At 51.5% G+C, this 20,062-nt stretch overlaps 3 protein-coding genes across 6 annotated transcripts; 2 read left to right on the forward strand and 1 right to left on the reverse strand.

The window, feature by feature from the left end:
* The first annotated feature begins 98 nt into the window (after positions 1-98).
* Positions 99-1,624, forward strand: LOC120453388. Its single transcript, XM_039638073.2, has one exon. The coding sequence runs from the start codon at positions 413-415 to the stop codon at positions 1,592-1,594; it is 1,182 nt and encodes a 393-aa protein (XP_039494007.1). The 5' UTR covers positions 99-412; the 3' UTR covers positions 1,595-1,624.
* On the reverse strand, positions 1,611-4,960 carry LOC120453384 (set1/Ash2 histone methyltransferase complex subunit ASH2). Of its 2 annotated transcripts, XM_039638066.2 has the most exons (7): positions 4,811-4,960; positions 4,566-4,750; positions 4,166-4,510; positions 2,829-3,209; positions 2,478-2,758; positions 1,993-2,250; positions 1,611-1,934 (listed from the first exon to the last, which is right to left on the reverse strand). In XM_039638066.2, the coding sequence occupies exons 1-7, from the start codon at positions 4,924-4,926 to the stop codon at positions 1,830-1,832; spliced, it is 1,671 nt and encodes a 556-aa protein (XP_039494000.1). In that variant the 5' UTR covers positions 4,927-4,960; the 3' UTR covers positions 1,611-1,829. The 2 variants fall into 2 exon arrangements, with proteins under 2 accessions (XP_039494000.1, XP_039494001.1); XM_039638067.2 differs by lacking the exons at positions 4,166-4,510; positions 4,566-4,750; positions 4,811-4,960 and adding an exon at positions 3,476-3,664.
* A 147-nt stretch (positions 4,961-5,107) lies between these two features.
* LOC120453381 (ubiquitin carboxyl-terminal hydrolase puf) lies at positions 5,108-19,989 on the forward strand. Of its 3 annotated transcripts, XM_039638056.2 has the most exons (21): positions 5,108-5,161; positions 5,241-5,519; positions 5,630-6,667; positions 6,787-7,498; positions 7,562-8,471; positions 8,533-9,419; positions 9,474-12,746; positions 12,808-12,994; positions 13,053-13,705; positions 13,769-13,892; positions 13,954-14,141; positions 14,203-14,473; positions 14,542-14,724; positions 14,959-15,358; positions 15,418-15,523; positions 15,585-15,756; positions 15,832-16,022; positions 16,084-16,436; positions 16,504-17,473; positions 17,536-17,873; positions 17,947-19,989. In XM_039638056.2, the coding sequence occupies exons 2-21, from the start codon at positions 5,477-5,479 to the stop codon at positions 18,705-18,707; spliced, it is 11,760 nt and encodes a 3,919-aa protein (XP_039493990.1). In that variant the 5' UTR covers positions 5,108-5,161; positions 5,241-5,476; the 3' UTR covers positions 18,708-19,989. The 3 variants fall into 3 exon arrangements, with proteins under 3 accessions (XP_039493990.1, XP_039493989.1, XP_039493992.1); XM_039638055.2 differs by lacking the exon at positions 5,108-5,161 and having other exon boundaries at positions 5,181-5,519; XM_039638058.2 differs by lacking the exon at positions 5,108-5,161 and having other exon boundaries at positions 5,181-5,519; positions 17,974-19,989.
* The last annotated feature ends 73 nt before the right edge of the window (positions 19,990-20,062 follow it).

Raw genomic sequence — 20,062 nt, forward strand, 5'->3', positions numbered from 1 at the left:
TTCATAAAAATAAGAGTAAAAAATACTTTTTGAATAGATTTTTGAATGGATAAACTCGAAAAGAATGCCCTCTATGCTCGCCTTTCTGAACCACTTTGAACCAACGAACGTTATTTCTGGTCGACACTGGCAACGCCGTGGAGCCTGCGCCCTTTTGTCGGTGGTGGAAACAACAAAAGGACAATAAATAACAAGCCAAACTGGAATGGGCCACAACACAACAATTGTCGCTCGCCGCCTTTTGCGGCATCGATTTTGAAGGGGAACACATCCACAGGCACTGTCACTGGCACAGGCACAGCTACATTAATCGAAAGGACACCCACGGGGATTTGCGAGTGCAGGGATCAAGGAGCAGGGAAGGGAAAGCGACGGCAGAACGAGTCCAGCTCGTTTTTCTGGAGCAGTTTTGATGTCCTCAGACAGACACTACTATTTCGGAGCGGATTTGGAGGACAATGAGGGTGCCATCTGCAAAGACAACGACAACGACAACAACAACGAACAGGAAGTGGATAAGGACGATCCGGATGACTCGGAGTTCCTGCAGGATGTGCCCTACTCCTCCAGCAGCATTGACCGCAGCTCGGTGGGCTCCATTCCGTGGGCGGACGATGCCATCAAAAAGAACCTGCTGGACTGGGAGCGGGTGGAGCGGCTGATGAGCGGAGAGGATCCCTTGGCGGAGCTTCAGGAGCCGGAGTTACGCAACGAGATCGCCGACTGGCACCGAAAGTTTCCCAGCCTGCTGGGCCGCAGGACTCGACCGCTGCGCCACCACAGCTTCGATAGTCAGACGCGGGAGGATATTGACTCGATTTCAAATCTCAGTCTGAACTCCCTGGACGACGACGACGATGATGAGGAGGCGGAGGATGGATTTCTCACACCCAAGGCAGAAGAACCAGAGCAGCCTCATCACCGCTCCTATTTGCGCCATAGCCAGAAGAAGCTGGTGGATCTACTGGACAGGGATCTGCGGGTCACCTCCGTTTCGGTTAGACTCCTCAAACGACAGCGCAGCCAGCAGAACCAGCCCCAGCTGCACATCTCAGCCACAACTCAATCCTCGGCTCGCCTGCGCATGCCGCCCATCCTAAATGTGCTGGACACCAATCGGCGCTTTCGGGGATTGCTCAACAACCGCAGCTTCGTTCAGCTCACCCAGGTGCAGCAGAAGGAGCAGCTGCAGCATCAAAACCAGGCCAAGTCTGCCGTGTTGCCACATCAAAGCCATCGATCGTCCGCCTGGCACATGCCCATGGCCGCCAATCGCTTCTTTAACAACAAGAACGCGGTAGTCCTGCCCTCCCTTAATCTGGGCAGGCACAGCAGAGATTTACTAGCCACCACCACGGCCACTTCGAGCCAGAGCAACTCCAGCGGCGGCGGCGGACACAACAGCCACGGCCACAGCAATAGTTCCTCCAACCGCTCCACACTGCATCCGTTCGGGGCGACCAGCGTTTCCAGCAACACACCATCCACGGGCCGCTCCATCTCGGCGGCAGTGCATCATCCGCGATCCGAATTTGCGCCCAGCAGCGCCTTCTACATACCCTACAGTGCCTCGAAATTCAAAGCCTTCAAGTAACCTCAAACAATAAAACTGATCTCAAAAGAGTGTTTTCTTACAATTCTTCTGCTTTAAAAGTGGTAAATTCTAAGTATTTTAGGTATTATGATAGTCTTTACAAAGTTTTATATAAGTTCTGCTTGCCAAAGAACAGTGCATACAAAAATAACGCGTTTTATCTTTTGTTTTAACGAATTAAAATTCCTATAAGACCCAAGTTCTCTAAAACTCCTGTAACTGACGACATAACCCACTAAAGACCCATATTATCCAGTCGCAAACGTCCATCGTGTTCTGTGAGGTAAAGGGTGTCGGCTAAACATTGCTCTGTGATCAGCTCCTCCACGCGATCGTGCATCTGGAGAGGATAGTATAATATATGTTAAGCTTCCTGGGAACAAACCAAGATATATTACCCCCTTGGCTTTGCGCTCGACGAGCACCTCGGGATACTTGAAGGCGGGTCCGAAGTTTACGCTGACCGTGGCACTTTTGTGTATCGAGATGGCCGGAAAATAGCTGCCGGCATAAATGTCTTCGAATGCCACACCCTGGGACTGGCCGTTCCTAAAAAACTCGATGCGACTGCCCTGCAGGATGTGCAGATTCTTCAGGGTCTCAGTGATCTTGTCCTTGTCCTCGTAGTACAGATGCGACTTGAACTTGACAAGGGGCTGTGGAATGTAAGAATGAATAGATTGAACAAGATTGCTAATTAGGGAGGGTCGAGTTGTAAAGATGCAATGATATGCAAATTCAGGATGCAAATTCATGGGCAAGGCATAATATAGGCTAATTATCAAGATGACCTACATCATTTTACAATACAAAAGATAGATCTGGTTTGATCAGAAAAGAGAGAAACAAGAATTGTATAAGACGACTAACGATACAAGCCTACCCGATCTTTAAATGTGTTGGGCAGATAGTCGAGCGCCGCCTCCTCTGGCAGCTCTATAAGAAATCCCAAGGTATCGCCCTCCACATAGGCGTCACTGTAGTGTTTGCCATGACTCTCGGTGAACTTGGTGCCCTTGCGAGATCGCCAGGAGTAACCAAACTTGTCATATCCCAATGGAGCCTGCAAGTTTCCGTACTCCCTGCCCCAACCAAGTCGCGTGGCAGCTCCCTCAGGCATCTCTTCGATGGTGATCTCAAAGTACCAGCATCCCCGGTTCACAGCTGGGAAAAAAGAATTGATGTAAGTGATTTCTTCAAGAAACTATATATATATATATATATATAACTTTACAGTGTGTAGCTCGGACCATGCAGTATCCACGTTCGCCTGTTACCGCCAGCCGATCCTCGCTTATTTTTAGCTGCGGTGCCCGATCGTGCAGCGCCAGGAGCACAGAATGGGGAACCAGGGTGCGGTAAAGCCAGCCGGGAATGGGTTTGCCCGCCCAGTCGGAGCTCTCGTCGAACTCCTGACGGAATGGAGCATGTGGATCCGGTTCGGCGAGTATGTAACGATAGCCATCCTTGTTGAAGGGGTGCTCCAGTGGGTAGCCATGCGGTGGCAGCTTTACATTGGCCGTAATATCGGAACTGGGCCGACCCTTCTTGCCCGTGGGTCCCGAATCCGTGCCGGGGAATTTCCTCTTCTGTCGATTGTTTTTGGACAGGGTAGCTGGAAGCAGGAGAGCATAGCATTAGTTACAAATCCAATAAACATAATAATATAATACAATCAAGTCCTTAAGACAGCAAAACGAATGCGTGATTGTGATAGTTGGGAGTTCTCCACGCTTGGAGTAAATCTTGGGTCGTATGTGCAATGCTTTTGAAAGGAGCTATCGCCAAGGAAATTCCTTCATCATGGAAATTGATTGCTGGGACTATCTACATATGTAGGTGAGTGGGCAAAGTTCGAGGCGGTGATGTTTCCGGGCTTACATTCCTCGTCCGTAAAAGATGACGCCATGGCGGGAGGAATGAGCAGGAGCAGAAGCAGGAGCAGGTCACAATGGAGCTGAACTGAAGGAGCAGGGGCCTTGCAATTGCGTAGTGCTCAAAATCAAATCAAAATCAATTCCCCCGAAAGAGCACCACACACACACGCACACTGACACACTGGCGAAGTGTTCCCCAAGCGTAACTATTTGTTTGTAATGAATGAGCCAAGTTGAGCGCCTCTGCCAGCCCCACCCCACCCCACTACGCCCCGCCCACAATCTGACTACGTGGGGCTCTCTCTTTTTCTCTTTTTGCGCGTGTGTGTGTGTGTGTTTTTGTGTGTGTGCAAATCTGAAACTACGATCCGCATTGCGATTTCCAGTTGTTGTTGCTTTACTCTGCCAAACACTTGCGAAAGAGCGTGCAAAAGGGAGCGGCAAAGTGTGCTTGTTTGTTTGCGGAGAGTGTACTAGGCGGAAACCGCGATAAATAGGGGGAGCGAATAGGTAGGGAAATAGACGACACGAAAACCACTGTGCCAAAATCAGCTGGACGACCAGTGTTGCCAGTGTAATTTGGCCGCCAAAACATTATTCCTTTAGCTTTTCCTCCCGAGGGTTCGATAACACATGCGGTCAAGAGTATAGCGCTATTTTGTATATTTTGATTATAAAAAAGTAATACACTCACCTTGAGTATATCCATCGTCGGTGAGTCGTAGGGCGCCGCTCTTGCTCATGCTCTCGTAGTTGGGCTTGATAATTCGCAGATCCTGATGGAACAGTCCGTACATGGCGCCATGTTCCGAGTGCTCCTCGTAGGTGAACAGGGTTTGCACATCCTTAACCAAAGATCGCTGGACGGTGCTGTACCAGGATTGGGTCAACCTGCGCGGCATGGTGGTCATGGCCTCCCAGTACTGTTCGATGTACGGTATAATCTCCTTGTCCTTGCTAAATTGAATCTCGCGCCGTCCGTCCCTGGAAGCTGCTTGCTGCATGTTGGCAATGGCGCAGTGGCACATCTGGGATATAGCTGGGGATGGATATTGTCATTTCCATAAGGGTTACGTCGACCATTTTGAACTTACTGGCCTGACTCTTGCGAAAGCTTTCCAATCCGCTGGCAGAGCAGTTTTTGCAGACGAACACATAGTTGGTGATGAAGGGCAGAAGTTTACCTTTACCAAGTTGGTAGGAAACGCAGGTCTCGTGCACCCAGCGAGCGCAGGTGGCACAAAGAAGCTCCACAATGTTGAGATTACGCTCCTTGCCGCTAAAAAACAATCTTATCAATTGTGGGGCCGAACAAACAAAGCCCATACAATGAGCTTACCAGTAACAAACGCCGGCTGCGGAACGCGTTTCCTGCGATTTATCCTCGTCCGCATTGAAATTCACCTCGGAGCTAGACTCTGTGGGTGAGCTTGTGTCCATTTGGCTGTCCTCCATGGCAATGATATAGATTTTCAGTCAACAAATAGCATGTAAACAAAATTTTGCGGCTCGCAAGAAATTCGGTGGCTGGCCAGTGTGACCGTTAGCGGTTAAACAAATGGTGTTTTTGCAAATACCAGAACGCCACCTATGAGCGATAAACGATAGACGACAACATTTCGTGCACACAGCCTGACAACCCTGCCCCTGCCTCTTCGCTCCAACTCTGGCTCTTGCTTCGATTGTAATTGTATATATATACATATATATCCCTACCATATATATATGTCCGAGTGTAGAATTATCATTTTTTTGTTGCCGAAAAACAGTGTTCCGTGTTGAGAGGCGAGGGCGCCATCCTAAATGGCATTGCACGACCGCCGGGAGCGAGCCGAGCGACCAACGAAAAGCAAGAAGAGCAAGTGCCCGCAACCGAGAACGAGACTCCGCCAGCGTATCCCAGACTCCGACTCCTCTCCCTAGACGGCCAGGAGTCGTCGCCGCTGGCAAGGCGGCCCTAACCCCTGGAAGCCCCCAATTTGGTGTGTGCAGCTAGTGGAGCACCATGTGCGAGGTGTGCGCCGACTTCCAGAATCTCCTGGAGCTGTGTAAGTCAAAAATGTTCACCGCAAAAAAAAAAAAAGATGAAAAGAAAAGAAAGGCGAACATAGAAGACCCTGCCCCTGCTTACCATTGGTATTCCGAATCTCTTTTGCAGATGAGGTGCGCGTGGCCAGCTCGGATCTCAAGTTCCAGTTGCTGCTGAAGAGCGAGATCGAGACCACCTTCAACTACATCCAGTCCTGGCCGCAGCGTCAGTGCATGTGCCTGTACCGGGACACCAAGAACTATGACCGCTTCAATCTGGTAGTGCAGTCGCTCATCTGTCTGACGGTGCAGCATCTGAAGCACATAGACCACCTCATCGACAACTACAAGCGGCTAACGGCCAGTGCTGCACAGGTGGTGGCCCAGGCCCAACAGCAGCGAGAGCAGCAGCGTGACGAGGCGTCAGCCCAGGCAGAGGGAAAAGATTCATCCACACCTGCGGAAGAAACTAAGAAGGAGGAGCCATCTGGATCCTCCGGTGAGGAGGCTCAGGGCTCCGGCGATGGGCCAGCCAAGAAGCCGCCAGTTGGCCCCTGCACTCCCCCTCCTCCGCAAACAGCCAATCCGCAGCACAAATCCCACCTGCAGTACACAGAGGAGCCATGGATCCTGCCCGAGGTGGAGAAACTACTGGTGCTCGTCTCAAAGGTGTTCCTGCTCAACTTCCCGCTGTACATCGCCCACAAGCATGGCATGCACTCTCGGCTTGACGACCTGCAGGCTGAGGAGGCCCACCACCTGGCCCTCATCTGCGATCTTCATGACAACGACCTGCCCATCTACCTGCTGCGGAATGTGAGCCTCTTCTGCAACTCGGGCGGCTTTGGCGCCATGTCGCTGTGCTTCGAGCACCCCGACCTGCCAGTGTCCACCGCTCACTCGATGACCGCTGCCGTCTCGAATGTGAAACTTTGGCTGAACTATCACTGTAATACCCAGCTATTCGTACCGCTGCGCAGCCGGATACTGCAGTACATGTGCAAGCTGTCGGATCAGAGCCTCCGATCAGCCGCCACCCGCGCGATGGCCGACTTTGTGTGGTCTTCTATGCGGGACCCGCTGGACGTGGCAGTTAACTTCGATACCGAAGGATTGGCACTGGCCTTTAAGTACTTCACATCGACCACGCTGACCATGCGACTGGCAGGTAGGTCCTACGATGTACAGATATTTGTTGAAGGCATTTCGAACAAAGTTCAATTGTTATTTTATTTATTTATCAATAAATATTATACCTGAAACTAAATGATTTCAAATATCTTCCAGGCATGGCCCAGATCAACGCACACATTAATCTATTTAATGAGATCTGCACCACCGAAACCGTCAACGAAGTGGAGCTCTTCGGACAACGCATCGCGAACTGGTTGACTGAAAACCACATTGTGCAGCATCTGTTTGGCCCGAATCTGCACGTAGAGATCGTTAAACAGGCACACGTTCTGCTCAACTTTTTGGCGGTGGAGAACCAGATCTCCGAAGAAGACATCAAGCTGATCTGGCAAGCCACCCAGCTGAAGCACTGCTCAAAGACGATCTTCGACATTCTGCCCTCGCTGGTGAAGAACCTGGCCCCGCGCCCGGCCATGCACCTTTACTCGCTCCTTTGCCGCATGGATCCCAAGGAGCACACTGAGCAGAGCATATACATCGCCTCAGCACTCACAAAACTGCTGTGGACTCGTGATTGCTCGCGCAGCCAGATGAACCTGATGCAAGACCACCTGCTGGGTTCCAACGTCACCGCATCCAGCTCTGACAGCGGCAGCATTGAGGGCAGCAACACAGAGGACGACCATGTGGGCGCCGACGACAGTAGCATTGCCAGCGGTGGAGGCGGCGGTGGTGTCGGTAACAAGAGTCCAATCGATGGAGTAACTCCATGCAAGCAGGCCCGGCACAGGCGGCACATCTGTGATCCCACCACCGAGAAGGGAAAGCAGATAAGCCCCGAGGATATGGGCAAAGTGGACATGGTGTAAGTAAAATAAATTTTCTAAAAAAAGGAATTTAACTAACACCCATTTTAAAATTCGTCCAGAAACAATCGCATTGTGAACATTATCGACAACACAAGCAGCGAAGAGGAGCTGCAATCGCGGGCTGCCCTGGAGCTGCAACTGCATCGCAGCCGCAAAAAGACGAGCAACAAACGACGTCGCCAAAAGGCCAATAAGCAGATTATTCTGCCCCATGAGCTGGTCGAGATCTGGGACGGAGGTGAAGATGTGCCCAGCAGTGACGAGGCAGATGGCGAAGCCGATGGTGATGGCGAGGGCGAGCTTATAGCGGACAGCGACGAGTGCAGCGATGGCGCAACGAGTCAGCTGGTGCCCGCCGCGGTGCTAAAGCATTTGCAGGGAGAGGGACCCTATATCCGGGCCATTGAGACCAATATCAATGAACTGCTCAGTGGCGCGGAAAACGATGGCAGCTACTCCTCCCCGATGAGCAACAAATCCGAGAAAAACCTGGCTGATTTTGATGACGAGGACGTGTCGCCCTGCGAAGAGGAGCTGGCCCAGCTGGTCAGCTCACGCGCCAATTGTCCGGACGTTCCACCAGCCTTTGCAGCTGCGGCCGCCGCCATGATGGTGGCCCAGTCGGCGATGGCCCTTCAGAAGTCTGGCGAGTCGAATGTGGCTGCTGCTGCCGCTGCTGTAGCCGCTGCTGCGGCGGCTACCGGCACTGCGCAGCAAACGCTGGTGGCGATGAACCGGCAGGCCAGCGTTGCTGCAGCAGCCGCCGTGGTTGCTGCCGCCAAGGCAAAGTCGGACTCTGATGTGGATCTGATGGAGGTGGCTTCCGGCGGGAAACAGCACCATTCGCCAAAGGCAAGTCAGAGCAGCTCTACGTCCGGTAGTACACCGGTGCAGCCCTCCTTCAAGTTAAATGATGTGTGCCAACCCGGAAACACACTGCTCTGGGATCTGCTTCAAGACGATAAAATTGTAAGTTTCTTTAGGTTTTCGATGTCCTTTAATCCTATGTTATGCTAATCTTGTCTTGCAGGGCCAACTGGGAGAATCACTGGCTTTGGAGGCGGAGAAAGCTTTAGCAACTCTCCTGTGTTTCAGCATGGACCGCCAACTGCGAACGAAATTCATCGAGGGTTGCCTGTATAACGTCGCCAACAACCGGAGCGTTATTGTCAGTCTGCGACTGCTGCCCAAGCTGTTCGCCTCGTTCCAACAGTTCCGACCCTCGGACACGCACTCGATGACGCTGTGGGCAGAGCGAAATCACCGGATGATGCAGTGCTTTTTCAATAATATACGCCACTATGCACGTCGCCATGCCGAGGTACTGATCACCCAAAACGGAGAGCAACAGCAGCAGCAGCTGGGCGGACAACTCTACTCACACAAGACACAAGTTTCTGTAAGACTGCAGTTTCTATCGTCGATATTCTCGACGGTGGGATCCCCGAAAAGCTTCCGCCTAACGCTGGAGCAGCTTGACGCGCTATGGGAGTGGCTGGCCCACGATCCGGAGTGTGCCGACTGCTACTTTTCGTGGCTGCAGGCACAGGCCAAAGGCGGTGACCAGCACGCTCTGGGCATTGAAGCACTGCAGCATTTATATTTGAAGAAACTCCCAGAGTTGCGACCCGAGGAGTTCTCCATGGTTGCGTTGGGACTATTCCAACAGCTGTGCAGCTTCGCCCGCATCGCCATGGCCGAGTACGACAAGCACAGCGAGCAGATCTCGGCAAGCGCCAGTGCCGTTGGCATGTACCATTTGTGGAAGATCGCATTGCGCGCCCAGAGCAACGATGTCTCCTTGGCGGCCATACAGTACATCAACATGTACTACATGGGTCAACAATTGCGCCTGGAGAAGGAATTCGTTTCCCAGTGCATGGAAAACCTAGTTCAAGCGGCCACGGCTTTGGAAAGGTGTGTTAAAAAAATTATCCTTTGACCATTTTTATATTTCTTTTCTTCTTTCAGCATCGATGATGAGACTGCTTTGATGCGCGTCCAGCGTGGGCTGCTGCTGCTTAACACCCATTTGGATACATTCCGGCGGCGATATGCGTTCCATCTACGCCGCTGGGCCATCGAGGGCAAAGGAATTGGATCGCATAGTAACCTAAAAAATGAGGGAGCGGGTCCACCTCTGCGGATCGTGCTACAACAGGCAGGACTTTCGGAAAAAAGCCTATTGCAGATGCACGCGTGTGACTTAATCGCCGACCTCAAGGCGGAGGTGTCCAAGTGGTGGGAGAGCCTCCAAACTGGACTGGCTGCTCCTGTGCTCGGTCTGCTGCTCAGCGATGGACCGCTACGCATAATCACGCAGGGACAGGAGCTGACTTCGGATTACGATGAACGGAGTCTCGGCGATGCTGGATTCAAGGATAATCAGATCGTCTACGTGTCCTTGGGTGGACGTGGAGCCAGGCGAAAGGAGTCCAATTTGGAGCACCCGTCAATGCTGCCACCACCACCGAAGGAGTGTTTGCCCACGGTGCTCCTGCTGCAGCCAAAGTACTTCGAGAAGCTATTCTGCCTGATGCAAACACTGGGAGATATGCAACCACAAGCGTCGACTGTAAATCCGCAGCATCACACAAAGGCGCAATTGCTCTCACGACGCGTATGGGATATCCTTGCCATGCTGCCAACCAATCCGCACATTCTGGACGCCTTTAAGAGTCTGGTTACAGACCTAAGCGAACTCGAGCAGATGGATGCTGCCGGAGAGGAGGAACAACTGGCCACCAAGCGCAAGCAGATCAAGCAAAAGTTCAGAGATCTTCTCGACCCAAACAACCTGCAAAAGTTCATGTACTCGCTTCATATTGTGGAGAGTCTGGCCCTAACTAGTTCCAGACGCGGCGAATCCAACGGCAATGTGGCCATGGGACATCCACCGGAACAGGTACGAGTGAAGAAATCCTCGATGGGAAGACGGAGAAATAGCAACGAGCAGCCACCACCACCGCCGCCCGAAGTCAAGCTGAGCAAGGAGCAACTGTGCGAGCTGGAGGCCCCACTGACGCCCACACCCTCCACTGGCTTGCAGGATGTGGAAACGGAGGCCAGCAGCAGCAGCGGTGGCGATAAGGAAAACCAACCGAAGCAGCACAGCAAGCGTCAGAAGAAGGGCGACACTTTTGAACAGGAAAAGGAGCGCCCAGTGGGTTGTTCCACCCCGCCGTCTCCCACCCCTCCCCCACCAGCACTTTCGGTGATGGAAAGAGGTGACAATAAGTGGAGTGAGGCGTTCGTCAAATGTGGTGGTCTTCGTCATCTGTACGAAATCTTCAGTGAGGGCCAACTTCAGCAAAGCGCACATCCCAAGGAGCTGGCTCTGAATGAATGGCGGCACGATTGCCTGGCCAGCCTGCTGCGCATCCTCTGGCTTCTGGGATTCGAGGAACTGCAGTCGGCGGATGCCCATGTCCTGATGTCACGTCCGCACCCGTTCATGCTACAGTTGATGGAGGTACCAGAGTGCCTGACCCGACTCTCATCGATCCTCAATGACGAAGTTCACCAGCAGCATCAGGCTTCATCGGCCAACCCACTGGTGTTCCCCTATCAGTTCCAGCACTTGCGCACCGGCTTTTGGGGCAGGGCCCAGCTCATCCAGTTCGCTATGAACATCCTAGTGAGTTTTGTGCACGCCTCGGCGGAAGCAAGAAGGCTTCTCTGGGCGCCAACTGGAACCGATCACTGTCGATGGCTGCAGAAGTTCATCCTGGAGGATCCCGAACCTGCGGTGCGGCGTGAGATATGCGCTGGTCTCTACCGCATTTGCTTAGGCAACGCACACAGCTATCGCCTTTTGTTGGCACCACTGCTGCACAAGCTCATCGCCCTGTTGCCATTGGCCGAGCAGATGAGCTCCGGCACCCAGCCCACGCAGTTTTTGCTCTCTGAGGAGGGCAAGGATCCCTACGGACCCGCCTGCCGGGATTACTTTTGGCTGCTGGCCAGATTGGTGGACACTCTCTCACCGGAAATGGTGGCCGAGGAGCACATCGACATTGAAATGCTGTGCGAAAGCATCTCGCAAAGCATTCTCACCCGAGAGTATTATGAACTGCGCCATGGTTACCAGGACGATGGCTTGGTGGGTCTCTTGAATCTCATGTCCAATTTGATCAAGTACGACACCACTTTCAAGTACACCCCCAAGGCATTATCCTTTATTGAGCAGCTGATTGGCTTCCTGTTTGACATGCCCTCGCCGGCAGATCGCCAGAAGCCCAAGTGCAAGTCGGCGTCGTCTCGAGCATCTGCCTACGATCTTCTGGTTGAACTGTGCCGCGGATGCGCCACGAACTATGCGTATCTGCATGGGCGTCTTCTGGCACAACACAAGTCCGGGCCCAAGCAGCCGTATCCCTGGGACTATTGGCCGCGAGATGAAGGCAGATCTGAGTGCGGCTATGTGGGGCTGACTAATTTGGGCGCCACTTGTTACATGGCCTCTTGCGTCCAGCACTTGTACATGATGCCTCAGGCGCGAGCAGCTGTTTTGCGAGTGCCACCCACGGCTGCCCGTAAGCATGGACCCACGCTTCTGGAGCTGCAACGGATGTTTGCCTACCTACTGGAGTCGGAGCGGAAGTCGTACAACCCGCGAAGCTTCTGTCGGGTGTACCAAATGGATCACCAGCCGCTGAATACGGGAGAGCAAAAGGATATGGCCGAGTTCTTTATCGATTTGGTGTCCAAGCTGGAAGATATGACGCCTGACCTGAAGCACCTGGTTAAAAGGCTCTTCTGTGGTTCCTTGAGCAACAATGTCGTCTCCCTGGATTGCGGTCACGTTTCCCGCACGGCTGAGGACTTTTACACGGTCCGCTGCCAGGTTGCAGATATGCGCAATCTGCAGGAATCCCTGGACGAAGTCACCGTTAAGGATACACTGGAGGGCGACAACATGTACACCTGCTCGCAGTGCGGCAAGAAAGTACGAGCTGAGAAGCGGGCTTGCTTCAAGAAGCTTCCCCAGATCTTGTGCTTCAACACCATGCGCTACACCTTCAACATGGTCACCATGCTCAAGGAGAAGGTCAACACGCACTTTTCCTTTCCGCTGCGCCTGAACATGTGTCATTATGTGGAGAAGACCTTGATGCCGCAGCAGTACAAGGAGGAGCGCGAGAGGCGCCAACGTGAGAACGAAGGCGCAGACGGTGCAGGCGATGGGAACGACAACGAAAAGGCAGAGGCCACTCTAGATGCCGATATTGAAGAATGCTACGAGTAAGTACCTCTGTTTAGAACATATTATTGGACCTTTCAATTACCAACACTAATGCCACAGGTACGAACTGGTGGGCGTCACTGTCCACACGGGCACTGCGGATGGCGGCCACTACTACAGCTTTATCAAGGAGCGCACGAAGACCAGCTACCATCCACACGAGCGCTGGTTCCTGTTCAACGATGCCGAAGTGAAGCCCTTCGATCCCTCACAGATAGCGGCGGAATGCTTTGGCGGCGAGATGACGGTAAGTAGTTGGTTACATTTGTTTTTATGCACCTGAAACTTATGGCTAATATCTGCAGAGCAAAACCTACGACTCAGTGACGGAGAAATATCTGGACTTCAGTTTCGAGAAAACCAACTCTGCCTACATGCTGTTCTACGAGCGCCGACTGCCAGAGCATCTGCAGCGACGGCATTCCGAGCTGCTGGTTACACCCACGCCCAGTCCGACTGTGGAAGAGAAATCCGAGCCGGAGGAGCCCACTAAAATGGAGACGAGCGCCAGCGAGATCAAGGCAGATGTAGATGTGGAAGTGGAGGATGAGGAGAAAGACAAGGAGAAGCCTGCGAAGACTGACACAGAGTCCAAGGAATCGCCTGCAAAAGAAGAGGTCGCGGAGGCCGAAACGAAGCAGGATGAGCCTGAGAAAAATGAAAGCGATTCGCAATCAATAGATGGCGAAAAGAAATCGGAGACGGACAAAAAGCCCACGGAGAAGACGATCGTGGTCGCCGAGGAGGAGAAGCAGCCAACAGCCAATTGTGATAATCATAAGCCAAGCAACAATAGCCACAACAAAGCCAGCAACGATCAGCAGCCTTCCACGTCGAAGGCTGCCCAGAAGTTACAACTATTTCGTCCATTGTTGAACAAGGAGCTCGAGGATTGGATTTGGCAGGACAATAGACAGTTCCTGCAGGATCGCAACATCTTCGAGCACACCTATTTCAAGTGAGTTTTATTTTACCTTATTTGCATTTCTTTTCACTAAAAATCTTTTGTTGTCTTTCACAGCTTTATGTGGCAGATTTGTGGGCACATACCGCAATCATTAATATCGGAGACGGACGTCACCTGCATGGCAGCCAAGTTGTCTGTGTCCTTTTTCATTGAGACCTTTATTCATGCCAAGGAAAAGGTGAGTTAATCCTCTTAGCAAAGCCGGAAGAGTGAGTTTTCATCTTACCTCGTTTGTGTAGCCCACAATGGTGCCCTGGGTGGAGCTGCTGACCAAGCAGTTCAATGCCAGCCAGGAGGCCTGCGAGTGGTTCCTGTCGCACATGTCGCTGGAGCCCTACTGGCCGGTCCAGGTGCTAATCCAGTGTCCCAACCAAATGGTGCGTCAAATGTTCCAGCGTTTGGTTATCCATGTCATCCAGCAATTACGGTAAATACTATTAGTTAATATAAGATTCGTTATGTTTATTAACCATTAATTAACTTTCCAGTGCCTCACATGCCGATCTGTATCTGGATGTGGAGACAGACGAAGATGACAAGGAGTTAATAGGCCAAGCCTCTTGTGTAACCCGTTTCATTGGTTCGCTCATCTCGCTCCTGGAGCACGGTGCCCGAGCGAACCTGCGGCACTTGTCCGAGTACTTTGGACTGCTGTGCGAGTTCTCACGCATGGGAGATGAGGAGGCCATGTACTTGCTGCGCATCGGTATACTCAAGAGCCTGGTGGACTTCTATCTGGGACACAAGCAAACAGATAGCGTAAGTTGATCAAGACAATGTACACCTGCTATCGTTATTTTGATGTACTTGTTTTTTCTATCGAGCAGATAGACATAAGCTCCGACAACGAAGACAACTCCTCTGACGAGGCGCTGTCCGTGGAGAAGATGCGTCCGGCCTCGCTGGACAAGATGATTGCTCTATGCGCCAGCCTAGTGGAAAGATCAAGGGGACCCGACTTCCGACTACGACTCTCGCCCAAAGACTTCACTGCAATCGCCGGCGGCAAGGTTATACTCAAAAAGCTGGAAAGCGTTGTCTCCTCTGTTTAATCCATTCATCAAACTACCATTCAAGCATGCCATATCCAATACCAACCATCTAACCAATCCATCAGCATTAATCCGTAACCGAATTCCCCAAAAATAATCAAGATAAACATGCCGTTCGAATTCCATTTTTAATTGTTTTTCCTGTGTTCAAAGTTCCCTGCGTTTTTGTCAAATTTTGCTTATATTTCGTAGGGTTTTCCATTTTTGTACCAACAAATAAAGGACGGCATTAATCCGCACCAGACAAAGCATTTAATACACGCCCTTTGTCGCTGGGATGAGCGCCTGGCCACGCAGATCATTGGCATGCTATTCGCCTCGGTAACGAAGCACACGGAGCTGTGCGCGCCATTCTTCAAGCTGCTCACCCTGCTCACCGAGACGCAGGGCGGTCCAGTGGGCCTGCCTTGTTTCACCCAGTTAATCCTGCCCCGAATGTGGGACGCGGCCGAGTACTGTCCACAGTCCGTGCTCGATTGGCTCTCGCTGCAGGCCACCAAGAACAAGATCGCCCACGCCTGGATCCTTCAATCGGCCGAGAAGTGGCTCGAGCAGTTCCTGCTGGCCCACGATAACACTCGTGTTCGGAACGGTATGATATCGGCGCTATCCGCTTGGGAGATCCTGTTAAATGGTCGGGTTTTATTACAGCTGCCGCCTTTCTGCTGGTGGCACTGGTACCCTCCCAGCCGTTCCGGGCCAACTTCCGCGCCCACTCGCAACACAAGCTGCTGGCCCTCAATCCACACAGTTATCGGTAAGTAATATGTGATGATCTATAATGAGTTATACTAACTAGAATGCTTATCCTTCCGCAGCGACATAAACAGCGATGCCCAGGCGGTACTGCACCAGGTGATTACGCTGCTCCTGCGATTGCTGCGTCCGGCGCGCGTCTATGCGGACATCGGAGCCCATGGCACAACCAAGCTGACCGCGTACTTCAATCTGCTCAGCTATTGTATGGTTTCAAAGACTGAAAAACTAATGGCAAGTTTGGCAGCAGCAATTCCCCATTCTCGATATGCTCAGCCCTAAATTGGAACACTTTGTTGCCACTTACAGATAGGATCGTACATGCGCTCCCTGTGGGAGCTGTTTCATCCACGCCTCTCGGAGCCCAGTGTTCCAGCCCATCACAACAAGCACGCACTATTAACCTTCTGGCACCACTCGCTCGTGGACTGTGCGGAGAATGCTGCCCAGGTGGCCAACTGCCCGGAGATCACGCGCAACATTGCATTTAACTATATACTGTAAGGAGACAACTGTTTTTGACTGTTATATACTTTATTAAACCTTGTGTTCACCACCTAGGGCCGATCATGATGACGCGGAGATAGTCACCTACAATCGTTCCATGCTGCCCGCCTACTATGGACTACTACGTCTCTGCTGCGAGCAGAGCCGAGCACTCACCCGCCAATTGTCCCAGCACCAGAACCTGCAGTGGGCCTTCAAAAACATCACGCCACATCCCACGCAGTACGCGGCAGCCGTGGACGAGCTCTTCAAGTTGATGGCTCTGTTCGCCACCCGTCATCCGGATGCCAGTGAACAGGAAAAGCTCGATGTGACCCAGTTTAGGAGGGCTGTGATCGTGTCCTACACCAGTAGTCTGGATGCTCGTGTCTCCTGGTCCACGCTGATCAGTGCTCTCAAGATACTTGGTTTGTATATTACCCTACCTAGTTCTCGAGGAATACGCAACACTAATGTATTTCTATTCATGTACAGTGGACAATGAGGAGGACCGCACGATGGTGATCTTTAACGGCGGCATTGAGATGTGCTTTGAGGCGCTGCACACGCTACATTCCATGCATCACGAGGCCACCGCCTGCCATGTCGCAGGAGACCTATTCGATCTCTTGGGCGAGATGCTGCTCCTCCTAGCCACGCTGCGAACCCGCACAGACAGTCCTGCGCAAAAGAAGCAGCAGCAACAACAGCAGCAGCTGGAGCAACAGTTGCAGTTGCAGCAGCAACAGATGCTGCAGAAACAGCAGCAGCAGTCGCAAAGCCAAACGCAAACACCGCAGACGCCGCAGCAAAAGGAAAAGCAGCTGCAGCAACAAATGCAGCAACATCTGCAGCTGCAACAGTTGCAGCAAATGCAATTCCAGCAGCAGCACTTCCTGCGCCAGCAACATCAACACTCGGCGCTGGCAAAGGCACTGCCGGATGCAGTGAAGCGACTGGCCACGCTACTTAACACCTTTAATTCGCCGGAGATCAGTCGCATGGCCTTGGAAGTGCTCAAGGAGCTGGTGCGCAACCCCAGCCTGGAAACCATTAGCATTCTGGCGCCCATTCTTATCAACTGTCATCTGTCCGTGGCGAATGCTCCCAATGCGATCGGTCCTCTGGGACCTTACTTCCCGCGTCGCGGAGCAAAGCATACGCCTTGGCCATTGGGCGCCAAGAACTCACCCCGTCCACCGCGACCCATGGTACAGATGTGCATCGCTCTGGCAGAGCTGACACCTCGTGGTCTGGATGCGGACTACGATGTCCAGGTGGAGTCCTTCTACCGACCATACCATGACTTCATCGATGTCATGATGCGCATGTGCGTCAACACGGGCACTCTGAACGACACGCTAGTCAAGCTGCAATGCTTGGTGGCCATCGAGTCCACGCCGCTGCACTTCACCTATTTCCCCAAGTTCTGGGTGGGCATACACAACAATGCTCTGACGCACAAGTAAGTGAAAGATCTTTGTTAAAAATAAGATGCAACTTTATTCCATTCCTTATTATCCTTAGATACGTTGAACTGCTCGTGAAAAATCAACTGTTGGTGGAGTACCTCCACAATGTCCTGAGGGACGAGCGAAGCATGTTAAAGGATGCGTGTGTTCGCGAATTTCTGGAGCTCTACTATCACAAGGTTGCCGCCCAGCTGCCAGTGGCCCGTATGATCTACACAATCAACTATGGTATGCACTCCAAGGACGACATTGACGAGCTGTGTGGCGATCTGTTCGCCATCCGAATCATTGCCCAGGCCACTGGAGTGCCGGCCTCAGTGCGTAAGGAGTTGCGAGGATCTTTGAGGGCACTTCAGAACAAAAGCGAACGGTTTAGGAAGGAGTCGGAGCGGGGTAAGTTTCGCGTTACCATTACGATTATATTTCCTAGATTAGAGGGACCACTTGAGTACGTTGAAATTGATAGAGCTTTCATCATCTCCCTATTTGCCAGATCCATTTCCGAACAAGAAGCAGAAACGCGACTCGCAAAAGGTCAAGGAAAAGGATCAAGCGCAGTCGGAAGGCGAGAAGGACACTTCAACAGACAACGACAAACCAGCAGATGTCTCTATGGAATCCAGCGGCAACTCGGAGCAAGTGACGGACAGCACCAAGCCACCAACTCCTGCAGGCAGCGACGATGAGCAAATGGAGAAAACGTCAATTCCCTCGTCCGATGACGATACAGAGCTGGAGGATGAGCTGCAGCCGACGCCCAAGCGCAACAAGAAGGCGTCGAACAAGAAGACTGCCCAGGATCGTCTCAACGAGGAGCGCGAAAAGCGACTTATCACGCTGATTACCATGGAATCGTACATCCAGAGCATTTTTGCCATCCTTAAGCGCGATGCCAGTGTCCCCAGTTCGGGGCCAACTAAGGAACCAAGTGAGGAACCGTGTGGCGAGGCGTCCACTTCAGCGGCAGCCGCTGTAAAGTTGTCTCGTCCCAAGGGAGCATGCACTCCGCCGGAGCCAATGGCCGATGCAAACGATACGCGGTGCAAGATGGATACGGAGACGGAGGCGGAGGAGCAATCTCCGAAGCCGAGCCACACAAATGGTAGCCAACAGAACGAATCCCCGCCAGCGGCCACCAGTGCAGACAGTGCAACAGCGAATCCTTCACCCGCTCCCGCGGCCGCCGTTGCGTCCACGTCCCAGGCAGCGAGTCCAACACAGATTTAGTTGTCATTCAACGATTTGCTCAGCATTTTGTTTTTCGGCAAGCCACTGGACTGATAATGGGCGCCGGCGGCTGACCACGGCTGAGCACCTAACCTGTAAGAATTTTGTGGCCAAAGGTCATTGTTAGGCACACGCAAGCAACCCAAGGTTGGTGCTAATGGTTGGTTTTGGGTGCGTACCCATGCACAACACATATAATAGCACAGATAGTCCAATGGCAAATTAGAACGACACAAGCTATAAAGCTCCCATTCCGAAATACGTTTTCGAGGAAGTGGAAAGATCGAGGAGTTCGGCCTTCTGCGAAAATTGGAAACTGGTTTTGGGGTTAATAGATACTTAGTTAAGCTTATCAACAAATAGCAATGTAACACACATTCAGTCCCGACACGCAAACAGCCCTCACATATATTCAATATATAGATATAAATGTAACTAACTTAAGACTACCCAGCACGCAACGTCCCCCGCAGAGAAGAGAACCCCTAGGAGATCCCCTTTCGAATGGATGATTAAACAAAAAATGGTTAAGTTCCCACAATCCAATGGAGAAATTTGTTATGCCAAAAAAAAAAGTAATAAAAAGTAAAAACGGAAAGTGAAAAGCGGTTAAGCAGTTGAATTAGAGGCAGCATTAGGACTACAAATTAAAAGTTTAAACGAGTGAACGAGAGCGGTTAAAGAAGATCAATGAAACGGCTTACGAGACGCTAATATCTATATATGTTGTATCCATTAAGTATCATTTTAAAAACGATGCTAAGAACATTTGCTTACCAACTTTCCTCGCCTTCTCCCGCGCCCCCCACCCATGCACCATAAACGATACGTTAGAAATGAACAGATATTATAATTATAGAACCTAACGAAACATTTTAGATATTGGATGTGTTAAAGAGAGAGTATGAGAGTATGTCATAATCATTTTCAATGTAAATCTAAATCGCATATAGCAAACCAATCGAACCGAACCGAACAGTTTTTAGTTCACATCCGATAATGATAAATTGATAAATTATAATGTTTAGCAAGTAAGTTGTGTAGAGAGTTGTTGTCCCACGTGAAACACAACAGGACAAAAATGATAACATTAAATAAAGTAACTGGCCAGCCCCGCAAAAACGGGTCGCATATATTGATAGTCTTAAGCAATCCCGAGAACGTAGCGCGATCGTAGTTCACACAATGTAATGTTGAGAAACCAACAAAAAACACAAACCTAAATCACACGCAAAACAAATCATGAGAATAATAAGTTTAAATGATATGTAATTGAAACGAACTGCACTGGTATTGATTTGGGCGGGCTCTTCTTGCTGTTCTTGCAACCTGTTGCATGTTGGGGGTCTAGTGTT

The sequence above is a fragment of the Drosophila santomea genome, chromosome 3R (assembly GCF_016746245.2).
Source record: "Drosophila santomea strain STO CAGO 1482 chromosome 3R, Prin_Dsan_1.1, whole genome shotgun sequence".
NCBI lineage: Eukaryota > Metazoa > Arthropoda > Insecta > Diptera > Drosophilidae > Drosophila > Drosophila santomea.

Coding starts and splice junctions, on each gene's coding strand:
- LOC120453388 (XM_039638073.2), top strand. CDS start 413: ATGTCCTCAGACAGACACTACTATTTCGGAGCGGATTTGGAGGACAAT.
- LOC120453384 (XM_039638066.2), bottom strand. CDS start 4,926: ATGGAGGACAGCCAAATGGACACAAGCTCACCCACAGAGTCTAGCTCC. Junction 4,751..4,810: donor GCAGCCGGCGTTTGTTACTG/GTAAGCTCATTG, acceptor ATTGTTTTTTAG/CGGCAAGGAGCGTAATCTCA. Junction 2,759..2,828: donor CATGGTCCGAGCTACACACT/GTAAAGTTATAT, acceptor CTTTTTTCCCAG/CTGTGAACCGGGGATGCTGG.
- LOC120453381 (XM_039638056.2), top strand. CDS start 5,477: ATGTGCGAGGTGTGCGCCGACTTCCAGAATCTCCTGGAGCTGT. Junction 7,499..7,561: donor ATGGGCAAAGTGGACATGGT/GTAAGTAAAATA, acceptor AAATTCGTCCAG/AAACAATCGCATTGTGAACA. Junction 8,472..8,532: donor TGCTTCAAGACGATAAAATT/GTAAGTTTCTTT, acceptor CTTGTCTTGCAG/GGCCAACTGGGAGAATCACT.